This window comes from Bombina bombina, chromosome 7 (genome assembly GCF_027579735.1).
Source record: "Bombina bombina isolate aBomBom1 chromosome 7, aBomBom1.pri, whole genome shotgun sequence".
Classification (NCBI taxonomy): domain Eukaryota; kingdom Metazoa; phylum Chordata; class Amphibia; order Anura; family Bombinatoridae; genus Bombina; species Bombina bombina.
Genome location: NC_069505.1, coordinates 593,355,639 through 593,375,501, shown reverse-complemented (window position 1 = coordinate 593,375,501; position 19,863 = coordinate 593,355,639). Strand labels below are relative to the sequence as shown.

Genomic DNA, 19,863 nt, shown 5'->3' with positions numbered 1-19,863 from the left:
AAAGACCCTAGACCTCCAAACACTCAGGAATCTACTTCTATCATTCCTTCAGATAGATTCTTGGGTCTATTGTCCACCTTCAAGACACAGCTTCAGACAGCTTTACGGTCAGATCCTCAACTACCCCAACTCCGACTATCTCGTAGAAACAACCTCTACTATCATGGCACTCTCTTGTATGTTCCCGAAATTCTTAGACCTGCTCTGATTAAACGACATCATGATCCACCTCTCCTTGGACATCCAGGTATTACCAAAACAAAAGAACTTCTCAGCAGATCCTACTGGTGGCCAAATTTGGAAACGTCTGTTAAAAACTATATCTCAAACTGCCCCATCTGCATTACTTCCAAAAAGGAAAGGGCCAAGCCGTATGGACATCTTCTTCCAATTCAAATACCTGATAGACCTTGGTTACATCTCGGCATGGACTTCATAGTTGAATTACCTGTGAGTTCTGGTTTCAACACCATTCTAGTTGTTACAGACATCCTGACCAAAATGGCTCATTTTATTCCTTTTAACAAACTTCCCACTTCCAGAGAAACAGCTCAACTTTTCTTAAATTCTATTGTCCGATACCACGGAATTCCTTCCATCATAACAACTGATAGGGGTACTCAGTTTACCTCGAAGTTCTGGAAAAGTCTTTCTGTTCAACTGAAATTTGATCATCGCCTAAGTACTGCCTTCCATCCACAAACAAATGGTCAAACAGAGAAATTAAACCAATGGCTAGAGCAGTATTTACACTGTTATTGCTCTTATCAGCAAAGCGAATGGTCACAATACTTATATCTGGCCGAATTTGCTTACAATAACTCGGTTAATTCATCCACCAAAGTTTCACCTTTCTTTGCAAACTATGCTTTTCATCCTCATTTCTCCCTGGAACAAACGGATAACCCAAATTCTCCTTGTGTAGATGATCTACTACAGAAGCTCGCTGAAAACTTCCACTTCCTAAGAAAAAATATTCAACAGGCTCAAACCTCACAGAAGAAATACTACGACTTACGTAGACGACCATCACCATCTTATGCCATAGGCAATAGAGTTTGGCTTTCGACAAAAAACATCAAAATACCCGTTCCCAGTAAAAAACTAGCAGGATTATATATAGGGCCATTCACTATCACTCACGTTGTTAACCCAAATGCAGTTACTCTGGACCTTCCTAGTTCTATACCCATCCATCCTACCTTTCATGTGTCTCTCCTTAAACCAGCTTCAGATGATCCTTCAGTGAAAACCATATTACCTCCTGTACCAGTACCCCTGGATTCGGATACTTATGAAATTCAAGACCTCCTGGATTCCAGACGGTATAAAGGTGTTTTGCAATATCTGGTGAGATGGAAAGGCTACTCACCTGAAGATGACACTTGGGAGCCCTATACTAATATCGATGCACCTAGACTCATCTCTCGTTTCCACAGACGATATCCCCTTAGACCTAAACATCAAGCCGAGGATCGGCTTGCTTGAAGGGGGGCGTATGTAAGGATTCCGCTCCATGTTTTACCTATGCCTTTTCCACTCACCTGACCTCAGCCTTACCTGTACTTAAGGCATCAGCTGACAGCAGACAGGTGCTTAATTATTAAGTTTCTAGACTAGCTCTGAAGCCTGTCTGACTTCTACTTGCTGTGCGTTTATTCTAAAACCCACTTTGCTTTTCTACCAATTCTGGATCAGTTACCTCCTTGGGAGTACATATTCCATATTGCCTGTTTATATGGTCATAAGCTTACACAAAGTTTTACAGAGGCGAGTTTTGCTTTTTAGCGTGCACGCTACAACAGAGACTTACTTCATACTGCAGTGTGTTTGTTGCCGTCTCTCTCTGAGATTTCTATCACCTCTGAGCCTCTGAAGTGTTTCTCGTACACCGGACTCCTCCCCCCCTTTCACCGCAACACAGCGCAACTCTCCTACAGACAGCGTTCCACGGACCAAGCACCGGGACGTCTTACAAACAGCTCCGCTTCTGTTACACACGATCCGGTGACTGGGGGTAAGCGCTGTAGTTACGTTAAGGAGTTCTGTACAACTAAACATTGGACTTTACTTTTCCCTGCTGCTTTACTGACCGCAAGACTATCAGCACATGTGAACACTGATCTGTAGCATACAAACTAACAGAGTGTAAAACTGACAGTTTGACCTAAAACAGAACTGTTATATCTTACTCCAGCTCTAATAGCAACTTTGCCTGCTTTCTGGAACTCTGTTTCTCCTTACCAAAAGTTAATGTACTGTGAGCTAGCTGAAGTTAAAAGATCGCTACTAACAAGCTGATTTATTTTTTATGATTTCTTCCATACCAGCCTTTGTTTATGTTTATACTGTTGCTGTGACGTTCAACAGCAAATGTGATTTACATCACCCATTGCCAGACAAGACTCTGGTCTGCAATCCAATTACCTGAGAATAATAATTTCACTGAAAGCAGCTTGGTCTATGCTGTTCAATAGTCCATTTGCCAAAAGTGATACAAATCATTTATTTTTGCATTCTCTGCAGTTGTGATCCATCCTCACTCTCTACTAAATCCTTACAAAATGTAAGCTTCTAGCATTGTAAACATTATAAGATAGAACATTTTAATAACTAAACAACGCTGTTTATTGGATGCTTCACACAGGTAAAGTCAAGGCTGAAGTTGTATTAAGTGCGGAACACTCGGAGGAACCGGATGTAAGCCACCATCTAGAAGCTCAGAGAACAACTGAAGATACCTTAATGGGTGAGTTTAAGTCAACCCTTGATAATGAAGGTTTTCTCTTGGGTGAGCAAAAGACAAAAAAACAAGCCAATCCCCCTTTTTTATTTCATAAATGGATTGGCATTATCTGCAGTTTGAGACTCTTTCATATAGGAGAATATCTTACTAATATTAGGCTAGATTACAAGTGGAGTGCTAATTCATCGTGCGCTAGTAAACTGGCAAATTCACCCATTTACAGGCACGCAATAAATAACCAGCCATTACATGTGGCTCAGAAAATTAACCAGAGATCAGACCTCTGGTTAATTTTCTAAATGTCCCCCAATTGCCCCCAAAATAATGTGGTGTTTTTTATTTATATACTGTATATATATAAAAAAGAAGCATCTATATTTTTTAAAATATAACTGCAAATGCAGTTTTAAAGGGTTAAAAGTGGCAGGTGTGGGGAGTTAGAATAAAAGGGCACTGAAAAGTGCCTTTACATAGCGGTCTATGGGAACTGTGTGTTCCCAGGAAATATATATGTATAGGCTTATATACATATATATCTATGTGTTAATATGCTTATATACATATATATCTATGTGTTAATATGCTTATATACATATATATCTATGTGTTAATATGCTTATATACATATATATTTATGTGTTACTATGTGTATATACATATATATTTATGTGTTAATATGTGTATATACATATATATTTATGTGTTACTATGTGTATATACATATATATTTATGTGTTACTATGTGTATATACATATATATTTATGTGTTATTATGTGTATATACATATATATTTATGTGTTACTATGTGTATATACATATATATATTTATGTGTTACTATGTGTATATACATATATATTTATGTGTTAATATGTGTATATACAGATATATTTATGTGTTAATATGTGTATATACATATATATCTATGTGTTAATATGTGTATATACATATATATCTATGTGTTACTATGCTTATATACATATATATTTATGTGTTAATAGGCTTATATAAATATATATATATGTTTATAGGCTTATATAAATATATATCTATGTGTTAATATGCTTATATACATATATATCTATGTGTTACTATGTGTATATACATATATATTTATGTGTTACTATGTGTATATACATATATATCTATGTGTTACTATGTGTATATACATATATATTTATGTGTTACTATGTGTATATACATATATATTTATGTGTTACTATGTGTATATACATATATATCTATGTGTTAATATGCTTATATACATATATATTTATGTGTTAATATGTTTATATACATATATATCTATGTGTTAATATGTGTATATACATATATATATCTATGTGTTAATATGTGTATATACATATATATCTGTGTTAATATGCTTATATACATATATATCTATGTGTTACTATGTGTATATACATATATATTTATGTGTTACTATGTGTATATATATATATATCTATGTGTTAATATGCTTATATACATATATATCTATGTGTTAATATGTGTATATACATATATATCTATGTGTTAATATGCTTATATACATATATATCTATGTGTTAATATGCTTATATACATATATATCTATGTGTTAATATGCTTATATACATATATATCTATGTGTTAATAGGCTTATATACATATATATCTATGTGTTAATATGCTTATATACATATATATTTATGTGTTAATATGTTTATATACATATATATTTATGTGTTAATATGTGTATATACATATATATTTATGTGTTAATATGTTTATATACATATATATCTATGTGTTAATATGCTTATATACATATATATCTATGTGTTACTATGTGTATATACAGATATATTTATGTGTTACTATGTGTATATACATATATATCTATGTGTTAATATGCTTATATACATATATATCTATGTGTTAATATGTGTATATACATATATATTTATGTGTTAATATGCTTATATACATATATATCTATGTGTTACTATGTGTATATAAATATATATTTATGTGTTACTATGTGTATATACATATATATTTATGTGTTAATATGCTTATATACATATATATCTATGTGTTAATATGTTTATATACATATATATCTATGTGTTAATAGGCTTATATACATATATATCTATGTGTTAATATGTTTATATACACATATAAACACATATATATTTATTTATACATATATATCTAACATTTGCTGCTCATCGCTGCGCAACTTACCCCCTTCGCTGTGCTAGTTCTCATGCTGTGTCTGAGGGCATGAAGCGAGGCGTCTATTGGAGCCTATGGAAGCTCGCTCTTGTTCAAGATCGCGTTCGCATTGCATCTAACTTGTAATATTAGTGCAGATATTTTGCAAAAATAAAAAGAGAGAAGCGCTCAACCTGGGAACGAACAATAGCATAATAGCTTGTTCTATGGCTAGTTACCACCCTAGAAGCAGCCTCTTTTCGCTCAACATGTGCCTTTCACAGAGAAGAACTTTCCTGAAGCATATCAGTCTGATCCCGACTTCACAGTACAGTCCAGTCCCGAAATACCAGACAATCCCTCTCTTAACGAGAGAAACAGCAAAACCCCAGACGTACGTTTCGGCCTAGTGTGGGCCTCGTCAGTGAGGTGCAGTCATATCCCTTTAGGCACACTGAGCAACGGGTCCACGTCTGGATTCCCGCATCTCACTTAGGGAGACTTCCCTAAGTGTCATCATTTGCATAAATAAAATGAGAGAAGCACTCAACCTGGGAACTAACAATAGCAGAATAGCTTGTTCTATGGCTAGTTACCACCCAAGAAGCAGCCTCTTTTTGCTAAATATTTGCTCAGATATTTCCTTAACACAGTGCAACCAGAGCAAAGTGATGTTTGAAGCAAACAGTCAAATATGGAGCAGTGTTTCAAAACTGTGCATTGATTGATGACTGGCTCTTAGGGATTTTTTCAACCCTGACCCCTATCATTTCCCAGTCTACAAAGCTGTGACTTCTGGAGCAATGCACATTTTTTTTTTATAATCTTTTATTGAGGTTCTTGGCGTTGACAACATAAAACAAATGTCCAATCACATAGATTGTGTACATTTTACAAAACAGGTTGTTATAGAGGCTAAGCATCTAATCAGTGGGTTTGTAGGCTTACACATATAATAAAATATACACATATATAGCTTCTGTAAGTAAACATGTATTGTAGGCAACTAGCTAGTATAAACCCCGCCTAAGAAAGCTGCATAGACTGAGATGTTATGATAAAATTCTCTGATATAAATTTTCCATATAATCTTACAAGACAACAAACCATCAGAATTGAACAACAATAGTAATATGGATGGACAGAGCACTATGTTATCTCATTTTTAAATATAATTGAAAAAACCTCCCAAACTGATCGGGGTCACTGGGGAGGGTCTCAAATGACACAGACGGTCACTGTTGGACCTTTGATTAAGGGAGTTATCTAGCATCTGATATTTAACAGAAGAAAGTCATTTGGAACTGGCATATAAAACTAGCTAAGTAAAGTGTCAAATGATATGAGACAATAGAATGATAACAAGAACATATATTAAGTAATCAGTATAGTGAGAACTCCTGTGTTCAGCTAACCTAGCTTATTTTATAAACAACTGCTGCTGAGGAAGATGGTCTATAAAATCCAAGCGGACCCATACAAGAAAATTTACAAATAATCCTACAATAAGATTGGGTATAGTAATATGAAACTAGGCATGGATTGTTGAAGCAATGTGTCCTATGGGTATCATTGATGCAGAGGAGAGCTTTGTCTGTATGTTATAGGCTACCTTTATGGCGTTGGCGAAGGTGTTATTATTATTATAGGAGTGGTGCTATTATTGTTAAAGCCCAATGGGGAAGAGAGAGATATTATAAGCCTATGAAGTATCTGATAGTAGAGTTATTGTGATAGCTACATGGGAAAATGATGTTAGATCATGTGATATAAGCATGGATAAAGAGGTAAGCTCTCTTATGGACGAGGCTCATTGTTCAGAAATACTGTGATAAACAATATATATGTGAGTTATGGTAGGTAATATTTATATTTGTAAGAACCTCAAAGTTAAGAGTTATGCTTGGATACACTTGATCTACAATATGTAAGTAGCTATCAACAGTTCAAAAGAGGGGATCATTTCTGAGCTAAATATGTAATCTCTATATTACAGAGAACAGTACAGGAAAATAGTGATATAGTGAGTCAACAGGCTATACGAACAATAAAACAGTATAAAGACTTATACTTTCATCTATGCTTGATGATCCTTTCACACCTCTAACTTATGCCAAGGGGAGTAGACATCAAATTAAATTTACTCCAATTGCAGTCTCTAGTCTCAGAAAATGGAGGAGTAGTGCGTATAGGTCTACTGCTGGGGTAGAGGGAGCTCCTAAAAAGGATCCTGCGGTACCTGCACCCAAGATGTCAGCTGTGGGTCCTGGATGATGTCTGGAAAGTCTAGGCTTCAGAGGTGGGAGATTAGTGAGAGTGAGATTTGTGGCGTTTTGCAGGAATCTCACTTAGCGCTCAGGTATATCATCTGCTCTAAGCATCGCAAGGGGGCTCCGATTCAAACTCCAACCTGTCTTCTTGACCGCATGTGTCCCTCGGCGCCTGGTATTAACACCTGGTGGGGACTCACTCCCAACCTAAGACTCTTCATCAGAGATGAAATACTCGCCCGTCACAGCCTCGTGGTTTCTCAAATGCGCATCTGGGGAGTTGCTTGGTACGTGTATTATGATCTCTTCCACAGCATCTTCTCGTTCTGTCCTGACAGTCTGTGTGAGGGAGATGAAGTTGATCTCCATCTTGTGTGAAATCTGTTTGAGGAGGGCTAGGATAGGTGACTCCATTTTGGCTTGGTATGACCTTAGGTTTTCTAGTATCCTCTCTGTCAGTGTTTTTCTATGATCTGATCCACAGGAGTTCAATTAAAACATGAGAAAATGATAGATACTAGTAAACTCATCAGAATTGAAAAACGCTTTTACCCGGCTAGGAGTCCGACCGGGGGAGTATTAATTATGTGACACAGGCCATTAGCTTCACTCTCGATCAGATTATGGGGCCAAATTATCAAGCTCCGTAACCTGTCTGGGGCGGCGGACAGACATACGATCGGGTTGATTGACACCTCCTGCTAGCGGCCGATTGTCTGCGAATCTGCAGGGGGCGGTATTGCACCAGCAGTTAAAAAGAACTGCAGATGCAATGATAAATGCTGAGAGCGTACGTACATGATCCGCAATATCGGATAATGTCTGACCGCACAATGATAAATGGGCCCCTTTGTCTTCTGCCGATGTGAGCTCAGTAATAGTAGTATTATCTGATGTCATAGCTTCTTGATAGTGTATATTTAGAGCTAAGCTGAAGGATGGCATAGCAATAATGAGATAATCTGTAGATTCAATTGGGTATAGACGGAGCTGCTGAATTTCGTGTCTTATCATGGTTGCTGCTTGGACACGCAATGCACCTTTTTAAATACTACATTTTTACCTTCTAATTATTTTGATATTAGACCAATAGCAAATTAAACATTTATTCAAGAGACATTTTAAAAACTCTTCTTTTTTTTTTCTCTGCGGCTAATTTGGTATCTTTTTTTGAAAAGCAGTAATATAAGCTTAGGAACCGGCCCATTTTTGGTTCAGCACCTGGGTAGCGCTTGTTGATTGGTGGCTAAATGTAGCCAGGGTCCTGAACCAAAATGGGGCCGGCTACTAAGCATACATTCCTGCTTTTTCAAATAAAGATACCAAGAGAACAAAGAAAATTTGATAATAGGAGTAAATTAGAAAGTTGCCTAAAATTGCTGCTCTAGCTGAATCACAAAATAATAAATTTGCGTTTAGTATCCCTTTAAATCATCCAATATCATCTAAAGTAGTCTGGTAGAGTAAGACGAGAGTTCACGGGTTGGGTTTAGGGCTTAGTAATTTGTCTTTTATTTGTATTCAAATGGGAGGTGAAATTTGCTGATGTGGGACTTTGCAGATAATTGTTGCTAGTTTTATAAAACTTTAAGGTTAGTATTTTTATAAGCTCAAATTTCTCACTTAAAAATGAAAATCTAAAACTAAATGTTTTAATGGTTTGCACAGGTGAAGTTAAGACTGAAATGATATTATCTATGGAATGCACAGAGGAGCCGTATGTAAGGAGTGATTTAACAGCCCAGGGGACAACTGAAGATACCCTAATGGGTAAGTTTGAGTCAACCCCGGAGAATGCAGGTTGTTTCTTTGGACAAAAGATATAAAAACAGATATCTAGGTGATTGTTTGTTCTACAAACATAATAAAAATACACCTTACACATCTTATACCTTTATGTAAAAAATAATTCTGCACCCCATGTCATCACATATAAGCATAGTTTGTTGTGGCTGGTTCATCTAATCTATTAGCACAAGAGAGGAATTATTTGAACATTCTTTGTAGATTTCATTGATGAGTGAGTAAAGTGAGGGGGTATTTGGAGAGTGCGGTGAAAGAGACGTTGCAAGTTCAAAATATGCTCAAAAGATGATGAACATTAAAGTTACAGGAAGAATGGGATCTGTAGTGTGTTTTGAATTAAAGGGACAGTCTACTCCATTTGTTTATTGTTTGAAAAGATAGACAATCCCTTTATTACCCATTCCCCAGTTTTCCGTAACCAACACAGTTATGATAATACACGTTTTACCTCTGTGATTACGTTGTATCTAAGCCTCTGCAAACTGCCCCCTTATTTCAGTGCTTTTGACAGACTTGCATTTTAGCCAATCAGTGCTGACTCATAGGTAACTCTACTGTAGTGAGCACAATGTTATCTATATGACACACATGAATTAGCGCTGTCTAACTGTGAAAAACTGTCAAAAATGCACTGAGGTAAGAGGCGGCCTTCAAGGGCTAAGAAATTAGCATATGAGCCTACCGAGGTTTAGTTTTTAACAAAGAATACCAAGAGAACAAAGCAAGTTTGAAGATAAAAGTGAACTGGAAAGCTGTATAAAAGGACATGCCCTATCTGAATCATAAAAGTTTACTTTTGACTAGACTGTCCCTTTATTAAAAAAAAGGGAGATGATGTTAGCTCACTCCCTGTAAACATGTATTTAATTTAATGGTAGTTTGTGTTTCTAGATCTTAAAGGGAAAATGTCATCTCCTTTTAAATGTGTAATTAAAGGGACATGAAACCCACTTTTTTTTCTTGCATGATACAGAGAAAGCATGTGATTTTAAACAACTTTACCATTTACTTTTATAATCAAATTTGCTTCATTCTCTTGCTATTCTTTGTTAAATGAGCAGTATTGCACTACTGGGATCTAGCTGAAATAACAAGAGGTATATATGTGGAGCGACCAATCAGCTAGATAGCTCCCAGTAATGCATTACTGCTCCTGAGCCTACCTAGGTATGCTTTTAAACAAAGGATACCAAGCAAACAAAATAAATGAGATAAAATAAGTATATTGAAAAGTTGTTCTGCTCTATCAAATTGTGAAAAAATTGAGTTTCATACGCTTTTAAGGGACATAAAACAGTTTGCATTTATCCCACACTGATTGTTTCTGCCTTGAGCATACCTTGGTATGCTTTCAACAAAGGATAGCAAAAGAATGAAGTCAGTTTGCTAAAATTACATTGAAAAGTCTCTTAAAGGGATGGTAAAGTCCAAATTAAACTTTTATGATTTAGATAGGGAATGTCATTTTAAACAACTTTATAATTTACTTTTATAAATTATTTTGCTGCCATATAGTGCTCCAAACACGGGCCGACGCCTAAGCATACATCCCTGCTTTTCAACAAAAGGTATTAAGAGAACGAAGAACAATTGATAATAGAAGTAAATTAGAAAGTTGTTTAAAATTGCTGCTCTATCTGAATCGTGACAGTTTAATGTTGATTGTCATGTGATTTTAATGTCCCTTTAAACGTGCTGAGCTTCCCTCTGAACCTTTAATAATTAGCGCATCTATTTTTGTTACTGAATGATTTGCGCAGGTAACGTTAAGACTGAGCGTGTTGAAAACCCAGAGGAACTCCACGTAGTGACTCATTTGAAAGCAAAGGAGATCATTTTTCATGACGGTACCTCGAGAGGTGAGTACAGACCATGCCAGGAGTAATTCAAGTGACATAAAGTGAATAGTATGTAGAGGCTGTATATTATTACTATTATTATTATTATTATTATTATTATTATTGTAACGTTTATGCACATTTTAAAAAGGAATACTTTAGTCTTTTTAAACGGGCATAAAACAAAAAAAATTGAAATACTAATTAATTTATTTCAGTATAAAAAAGAAGCAACACATGTATTGGAAAAATGCTAATAAATGTATGACCGTTTCAGTAATTGCATTTACTGTACATGTAGCATACATATATATGCTTCATGCACTCTCATTCATGCATTCACTGTACCTGCTTAGAAAACCAGCAGTGGTGTCTATTTGTCAACCCCCTTTCTAACGGAGTAATTACATTTGCAATATATGAGCAAACGTGATGTATGAATGAATAAAACCGCATATGTACTGTATGTATGCTACATACATAGATGAAGAACTGATAACTTTTACTAGAAACATTTTTGTAATATATATGTATTAGAAAAACTGCTTCTTTTAAAGTGATTGTAAAGTTTTTATATTTAATACACACCATATAAAATCATTTATAAAAACAGGGGTACTTTAAGTCATTAATTTGTTTAAGGGTGCTTCCTTTACCATTTAGTGATGCTAAACATTGCGCTGTTCCTCTGCCCACATCTAATACTTTATTTAGCTGAGCCATGACAAATCCAGCTTCATCCAATCATTGCGTGCCCCACGAGCTGGACGCCAAGGAAGCATCCTTAAAAAATGCTGAAATGAGAGACAATAGAGGGGCGCCTCATGTGTGCATCAGTGTATCAAAAAAGGACATTTAAATGAAAGAGCCAAATGGATACTCACATTTAGCCAGAGTACACTAATGTACTAGTAGGGGCGGGCTCAGGACGTATTAATGGATAGGCCAACAAGGCCGGTGCCTAGTGCGACACATTTTTTAGGGGCAGCACTTGTCCACTGCACTTGAATATCTGGCTGATTTAAAAAAAAAATTGAATGGGTAGCTTACCACCGAGCGGTCACTTGACATTTTCGACCAGCCAGCTTCCACTATCTGTTTGCATGCCGCAGAGCAGCAGAGCCAGTGAGGACTGGAGCAGAGCAACAACGAACTCAGGTAGGGCACTCAGTCTCTGCCACAGAGTCACTCGTCAGACTCAGTACTACTACTGTCTACTCTGTACTTAGTGATCACTAGTCAAGTCAGTGTCTTGGGTGACTGTCAGTGATAGAGGGAGCCGCTGCTTATGGGAGTTAAATCACTTTTTTGTGAGGTCAACTGGCATGGCAATAATAGGGTTAATTCAGCTACAATGTGTTATTGGCAATAAAAGGGGTTAAATATATGCGCTGTGTGTTTGTAGCAATGGCAATATGGGTGTTTAATGCTTGATCTGTGTGTTACATGATGATGTCTGCTTTGTTCATGTTACTGGCAATATGGGTATTAAATCCCTCTTCAGTGTGTGTTACCGCCAATATTAAATAACTTCACTGCATAAAAGAGGGCTAAGTCATTGCTCTGTGTGGGCTAAATTAATTCAGGGATGGTTCTACGCTATAATACTTGGGGCAGCAGACTTTGGTGAGCAAAAACTTGACTTCATGGCTAAATATCAAGGGAGTGGGTGTTACTGCTGGGGTACCCCATTATATTATATTATATATATTTATATATATGAGTCACCCTGCATATGCATTTATGTTTAAATCAACCCACCTGAGTGAATGCAAGCCCTACTACTTAAAAAGACATAAAAAAAAAAATGTTACACAGTGACCAAAAAATGTTACGGCTAAAAAAGGCCATAAAATGGGGGGGCGAGGGGGGCAGCAGAATTTTGAGTGCCTAGGGCAGCACAAAACCTAAATACGCCACTGGGCGGGCTGGTAACTTGGGGTGTACCGGCTGACCCTCTTTGGATAGTGTCCTCACAAACTTGTCCGATGAATACTACTACAATAGGGAACAACAACAGAGCGCCTCATGTGTGCATCAGTGTATCAATATAAAACAATCATAAGAACAATGCCAAATGGGTACTCACATTTAACCATAGTACACTTATGGACTAGTAAAAGCAGGCTGGTAACTTAGAGGTGTACCAGCTAACCCTCTCCAGGCCATGGATGCAATGTGCAGGATAATATCACCACATTCAGTGAGTGATATATAGATAGAATTTATCAAAAGCAGAAGTGTTGCTGCTCAAAAAGAATGTGCTAAACCATAGCTTATATAAAACAAGTTAGTTTATTAAAAACAATTTAAAAGCAATAACAAGCATGGGTTAATGCAACGCGTTTCTCAGCCTTAACCATGGCTGTTTCCTCAGGCATAAAGCACCTTAAACAGCCAACACTTCTGCTTTTGACAAATTCTATCTATATATCACTCACTGAATGTGGTGATATTATCCTGCACATTGCATCCGTGACCAGGAGAGGGTTCGCCGGTACACCTCTAAGTTACCGGCCTGCTTCTACTAGTACATAAGTGTACTATGGTTAAATGTAAGTAGCCATTTCGCATTGTTCTTATGATTGTTTCATATTGATACACTGATGCACACATGAGGCGCTCTGTTGTTGTTCCCTATTGTAGTAGTATTCATCGGACAAGTTTGTGAGGACACTATCCAAAGAGGGTCAGCTGGTACACCCTAAGTTACCAGCCCGCCCCTACTAGTACATTAGTGTACTCTGGCTAAATGTGAGTATCCATTTGGCTTTTTCATTTAAATGTCCTTTTTTGATACACTGATGCACACATGAGGCGCCCCTCTATTGTCTCTCATTTCAGTATTATCTACCGGATAAGTCTGTGAGGAGGAGAGCAGCCGCCATCTGATTACAGTAAATTTACTGAACTACCTTTGATTTGATACCCAAGTTTGGGATCCTCTGTTGGGACTATTTCCATCTATGAACATTTGATTACATGGTTTGCGCAATACATTATATCTTCATCTTTATGATTTTATTAATGTCCTTTATATAAGGTATGCTATTTCTTTATGTAAAGTGTTAAAGCGCCCCCTTATTTCTTGTTGTTATCCTTGAAAAATGTAATGACTTAAAGTGCCCTTGTTTAGCGTAACAGTAAGCCAGAGCTCTGAAGTTGCACTCTCCTGATGTGCGTTAAATTCAATTGCACTCAAGCAAACATGTTTACTTTAAACCTATAATACGTGCACAACTCCCAAGTGGATTTTTCCCTATGTTAAACAACCACTGCACTTAAACACTTTAAACATGTAGATCTCTAGGGGAAACATTTAAATGTTTTAATGAATTAGAGTGATCTTTATTCATTTTGATATATTTTGAATAGGTTCATTAAAGCGGGAAGATCTGAAGAACAAAAGCTGCATAGAAGATCATGCATCAGATGAATTTTTAAAAGAAAATCCATCTCAAGGAGAACATTCTGGAGAAACCTTATCTGAAAAAGGCACTGTAATTTTCCCTACATCATATAAATATGAAGCGACAACAGATTTAAATATGGCGTCTTCTCTTGACAATAATGACGTAACCTGGGAAAATATGCAAGTTTTGGATAAGATAAGAGATAATAATGTCGAAATTAACACAAATCCGTTTTATCCAGGTCATGAAAAATCACAAGAAGAAGCAAAATGCTATACGTGTAATGACTGTAGAGAAGGATTTGCTTCCCAAACTCATCTTATTGTACACCAACAAATACACACAGAGCAAAAAACTTACCCATGCAACGAATTCGGGGAACCATTTGAGTCCAGCCTTTTTTTACATCATAGGCACACGGTGGAGAGACCTCATCAGTGTAATGTTTGTGGGAAGTACTTTAGCTCAAAATGTAATATGAACGCTCATCGGAGAACTCATAGTGGAGTGAAGCCCTATCGCTGTAATGAATGTGGGAGAAAATTTGATTATAAATCTTGTCTTGTGGCGCATCAGAGAATTCACACTGGGGAGAGACCCCACGGCTGTAATATATGCGGCAAACAGTTTGCTGTCAGGTCCTGTTTAGTTCGACACATGAGGGTTCATACTGGAGAAAAACCGCATGTGTGTGTCGAATGTGGCCGATGCTTTTCTCAAACATCTTCTTTAATTAAACATAAGAAAATCCACACGGGAGAAAAGCCGTATGCTTGTCTTGAGTGTGGCAAGCGTTTTACTTTTAAATATAACCTTGCGGCTCATCAAAAAGTACACACGGGATAGAAGTTTGTTTTTTTTCTCCACCCATTAAAAATGTAAAGACTTGTTTACGCTCGATCAGTTGGAAATGAATCCTTAATTTGCCATCATCTCCTGTGGTTGCACAACTCTGGAAGCTGAGGAAAGAGTTTACCCATTCATGCATACATAATACCGTACACGGGAGAAAAGCCGTATGCTTGTCTTGAGTGTGGCAAGCGTTTTACTTTTAAATATAACCTTGCGGCTCATCAAAAAGTACACATGAGATAGAAGCTTTTTTTTCTTCACCCAATAAAAAGGTAAAGACTTGTTTACGCTCAACCAATTGGAAATTAATCCTTAATTTGCCATCATCTCCTGTGGTTGCACAACTCTGCAAACTGAGGAACGAGCTTACCCTTGTATGCATACATAATATCGTACAAGTGACTAAATGACTTTTTTTATATATATACACACACACACACCGCATGCAAATGCATGTTGCTATAATAAAATATACTGAAATATTTTTTGTTGCTCTTGAATATTCTTATGTTAAATGTTATCTGTAATGTATTTGGGTACGGAGAAATTTTCCCTTCTCTCCCAGCTTCTATAAACTGCCATTACCACTATAATTTATTCTCTCCTATGTTTATATATTTTTGTAGAACATACCGGTGCATATTGTATAATTAAATATATTTTACATTTGCTTTATTATTGAAAATGATTTTAGATTTTAACTTTTTTTTTAAAAAAAGGTGGAAATATTTCTTGAGATTTGCATACAAAGGCCACCAATTGTAATTCCCTTGTGAAATTTTTATGAATTTGTACCTATTGCAAATTGTTCGAAAGTCCACAATAACCTTTTATCTAACAGTTTTTATATGTATTTGTGCCATGAAAAATCAGCTACAATACCCTTTATGGGGGCACCAGTATTTCAATTAAACAAACACTTGTGGTTAGATCACATATGATACATTCTTGAAAAGGTAAATGTGTGCAGGCACTAATCAGCAGCTAGCTCACATTAGTGTAGGTTATGTGCATATTCTTTTTCAACAAGGGATAACAAGAGAACGAAGCACATTTGAAAATAGAAGTGAATTTAAAAGTGACTTAAAATGACCGGCTCTGTCTGAATCATGTAAGTTTAATTTTGACTTTCTGGTCCCTTTAAATGTTAATAAAACAATGCATTTTTGTATTAAACGTTTAACACATAGTGAAGATCTCACACAGAATGCAAGATCCCAGTACTTTGAATACAAAATAAAAAATTACAAAATTTTATTCCAAAATAAAAGCCAAGGTAACGAGGGGCTTAACCTTGCCGCATTTGATCTCTGATAGTTTGATAGGGGTAAGGCTCTATCTATTTATAATAGGGTTAAACCAATCAGTACATAGGTTATCCTACATTTAACCCCTTCCATTCCATGTGTGTTGATAATAAATCGAAATTGACATATCAGTCTAATAACACTGTATGTAAAGAAATGTTCACGGTTTCATCACCTAATGGCTCATATTGTATTAAGAATATATTCTATAGCCAAAAGACCCTTATTATGGGGAATATCAGTATAAAGTGTTGTATATCCTGTTGGAAAGACTTAGAGGCAGATTACAAGTGGAGCAGTATTTAACGCTCCCGCTCGCATGCTTACTCCACGCAAGTTTTACAAGTTAAAAAGTAAAATGTTTTGGCTCGGCACTCAAAAAGCCAAACTTAAAATATTGCACGTGTGTTAACATATTCCCCTGTAGAAGTCAATGGAACAAAAAAGTGTGTGTGTGTGTGTGGGGGGGGGGGGGGGGGGACACTTCTCGCAAGCAAACACGATTGCATATTCGCAAATGCGCTAACCTGACATGAAAATATGAATATTTCCCATTCTAATGTTCTTCACATAGCAGAATATTTTCTATTTATTCATAAATACATATTTCTGCATACAGTATATCTGATGGTATTTTTGTACAATATCTCTCTCTCTCTATATATATATATAGATATATATATATATATATATATATACAAATTTAGAGGTAAAGATATATATATCTATGTATAGGAATATCTATTTATAAATACATAGAACATATTCTGCTATGTGCAGAACATTGGCATGTGAAATATTTACAGTAAATACACAGTATAACACTTTATTAAATATGAATATTGCAAAAATATGCTATTTCATGTTTTTATCTACTTAACTGCAAAGGGCTCCAATGCACTTATATATATATATATATATATATATATATATATATATATAACTATATACGTGTACATATTTATGTTTCTATGTGTATATATGTCTGTAAATGTACACACATATAAATACATATATATACATGTACACACATATATACACATATAAATGCACATGTTCACACATATAAATACATATATATACATGTACACACATATATACACATATAAATGCACATGTACATACATATAAATACATATATACACATATAAATGCACATGTACACACATATATACACATATAAATGCACATGTACACACATATATACACATATAAATGCACATGTACACACATATAAATACATATATATACATGTACACACATATATACACATATAAATGCACATGTACACACATATAAATACATATATATACATGTACACACATATATACACATATAAATGCACATGTACACACATATAAATACATATATACACATATAAATACATATATACACATATAAATGCACATGTACACACATATATACACATATAAATGCACATGTACACACATATATACACATATAAATGCACATGTACACACATATATACACATATAAATACATATGTACACACATATAAATACATATGTACACACATATATACAATACACATATAAAAGCACATGTACACACATATAAATACATATATATATACATGTACACACATATATACACATATAAATACATATGTACACACATATAAATACATATATATATACATGTACACACATATATACATATAAATACATATGTACACACATATAAATACATATATATACATGTACACACATATATACACATATTAATACATATGTACACACATATAAATACATATGTACACACATATATACAATACACATATAAATGCACATGTACACACATATATACACATATAAATGCACATGTACACACATATAAACATATATACATACATTCATATACACCTTTAGACATGTATTTGTATGTATCTCTATGTTAAAGCCCTTTGCAGCCTTTTTTTCCTTCTAACACCTGATATCTCATATTGTTAAGCCCTTATAACTTTTTTTTGCAATATTTTCTTTAAATATTTTTTATTAGATTGTGTAATTATGAATGTAACTGTACTTTTCGATGTAATTTTGATGTGTTTTGTGACATTTTTTTGTGTTGCAAAACAGTTAACCAGAGCTCTGAGATTGCGCTATCCCGACACGTGTTAACTTCAATTGCGCTCAAGCGATCGTGTTTACTTTCAACTTGTAATATGAGCATTAAGCCTAACGAGCGCAAACCCCCGTGATAAACCCTGGCTGCAAGAGGACTGTCATAAAATGCATTACTGCTTTTTGGTAGCCAAGGGGTTAAACCATGGGACGGATCTTTCTAAAGTCTGCATGTGATTCCAGTGTTGTTGGTGTCTATATACCCGGGAGCCCGGCTACTGCAATTCTGTCTGCTGAAAAGGATTGTATGACAGTTTAAATGGATAATTTTACCCTTTTTGTAATGTAATCCTATTATATAAAAGGCTAAGTGTGTTTGTCCGAAGCTGTCATGCGCAGTAGAGACAGCATGAGGACAAACACACCTGGCCTTTGAGTCCTACTCCATAGCTGATCTGCGGCAGAAGTGGGCGTGACCAGGCATGAGCGGGGGCGTGACCAGCGTGAGGGGGCGTGGCCAGGCGTGAATGGTCGTGAAGGTGGCATGGCCGGGTGTGAAGGGGGCGTGGCCGGTCGCAGTCGCGAGATATAGAGGGGAGAGAGAGAGAGGGGGGGGGGGAGAGAGAGAGAGAGGAGAGAGAGAGGAGAGAGGGGGGAGAGAGAGAGCTCAAAAGAGAGGGAGAGAGAGCGCAAAAGAGATGGGGGAGAGAGAGAGCTCAAAAGAGAGGTGGAGAGAGAGCGCAAAAGAGATGGGGGGAGAGAGAGAGCAAAAGAGAGGGGGGCGAGAGCGCGAAAAGAGGGGGGCGAGAGCGCTAAGAGAGGGGGAGAGAGAGAGAGCGCAAAAGAGAGGGGGGAGAGAGAGAGCAAAAGAGGGGGAGAGAGAGGGAGCACAAAAGAGAGGGGGGAGAGAGAGACAGCAAAAGAGAGGGGGGAGAGAGCGCCAAAGAGAGGGGGGAGAGAGCGCAAAAGAGAGGGGGAGAGAGAGAGAACAAAAGAGAGGGGGAGAGAGAGAGCAAAAGAGGGGGAGAGAGAGCACAAAAGAGAGGGGAGAGAGAGAGAGGGGAGAGAGAGAGAGAGAGGGGGGGGAGAGAGAGAGGAGGGGGGGAGAGAGAGAGGAGGGGGGGAGAGAGAGGGGGGAGAGTGAGCGCAAAAGAGATGGGGGAGAGAGAGAGAGCTCAAAAGAAAGGGGGAGAGAGAGAGCGCAAAAGAGATGGGGGAGAGAGAGAGCAAAAGAGAGGGGGGAAGAGAGCGCGAAGAGAGGGGGGAGAGAGCGCAAAAGAGAGGGGGAGAGAGAGAGCGCAAAAGAGAGGGGGAGAGAGAGAGAGCAAAAGAGGGGGGAGAGAGAG

At 36.6% G+C, this 19,863-nt stretch overlaps 1 protein-coding gene across 1 annotated transcript in view; it reads left to right on the top strand.

Moving 5' to 3' along the window:
• The window catches only part of LOC128636637 (uncharacterized), a 73,857-nt gene extending 58,056 nt beyond the window's left edge, over positions 1–15,801 (top strand). The window contains exons 8-11 of the mRNA XM_053689629.1: positions 2,648–2,749; positions 8,886–8,987; positions 10,784–10,882; positions 14,237–15,801. Of these exons, the coding sequence (XP_053545604.1) occupies positions 2,648–2,749; positions 8,886–8,987; positions 10,784–10,882; positions 14,237–15,120 (1,187 nt within the window). The 3' untranslated portion in view covers positions 15,121–15,801. The remainder of the gene's footprint in view (positions 1–2,647; positions 2,750–8,885; positions 8,988–10,783; positions 10,883–14,236) is intronic.
• Positions 15,802–19,863: the final 4,062 nt, after the last annotated feature.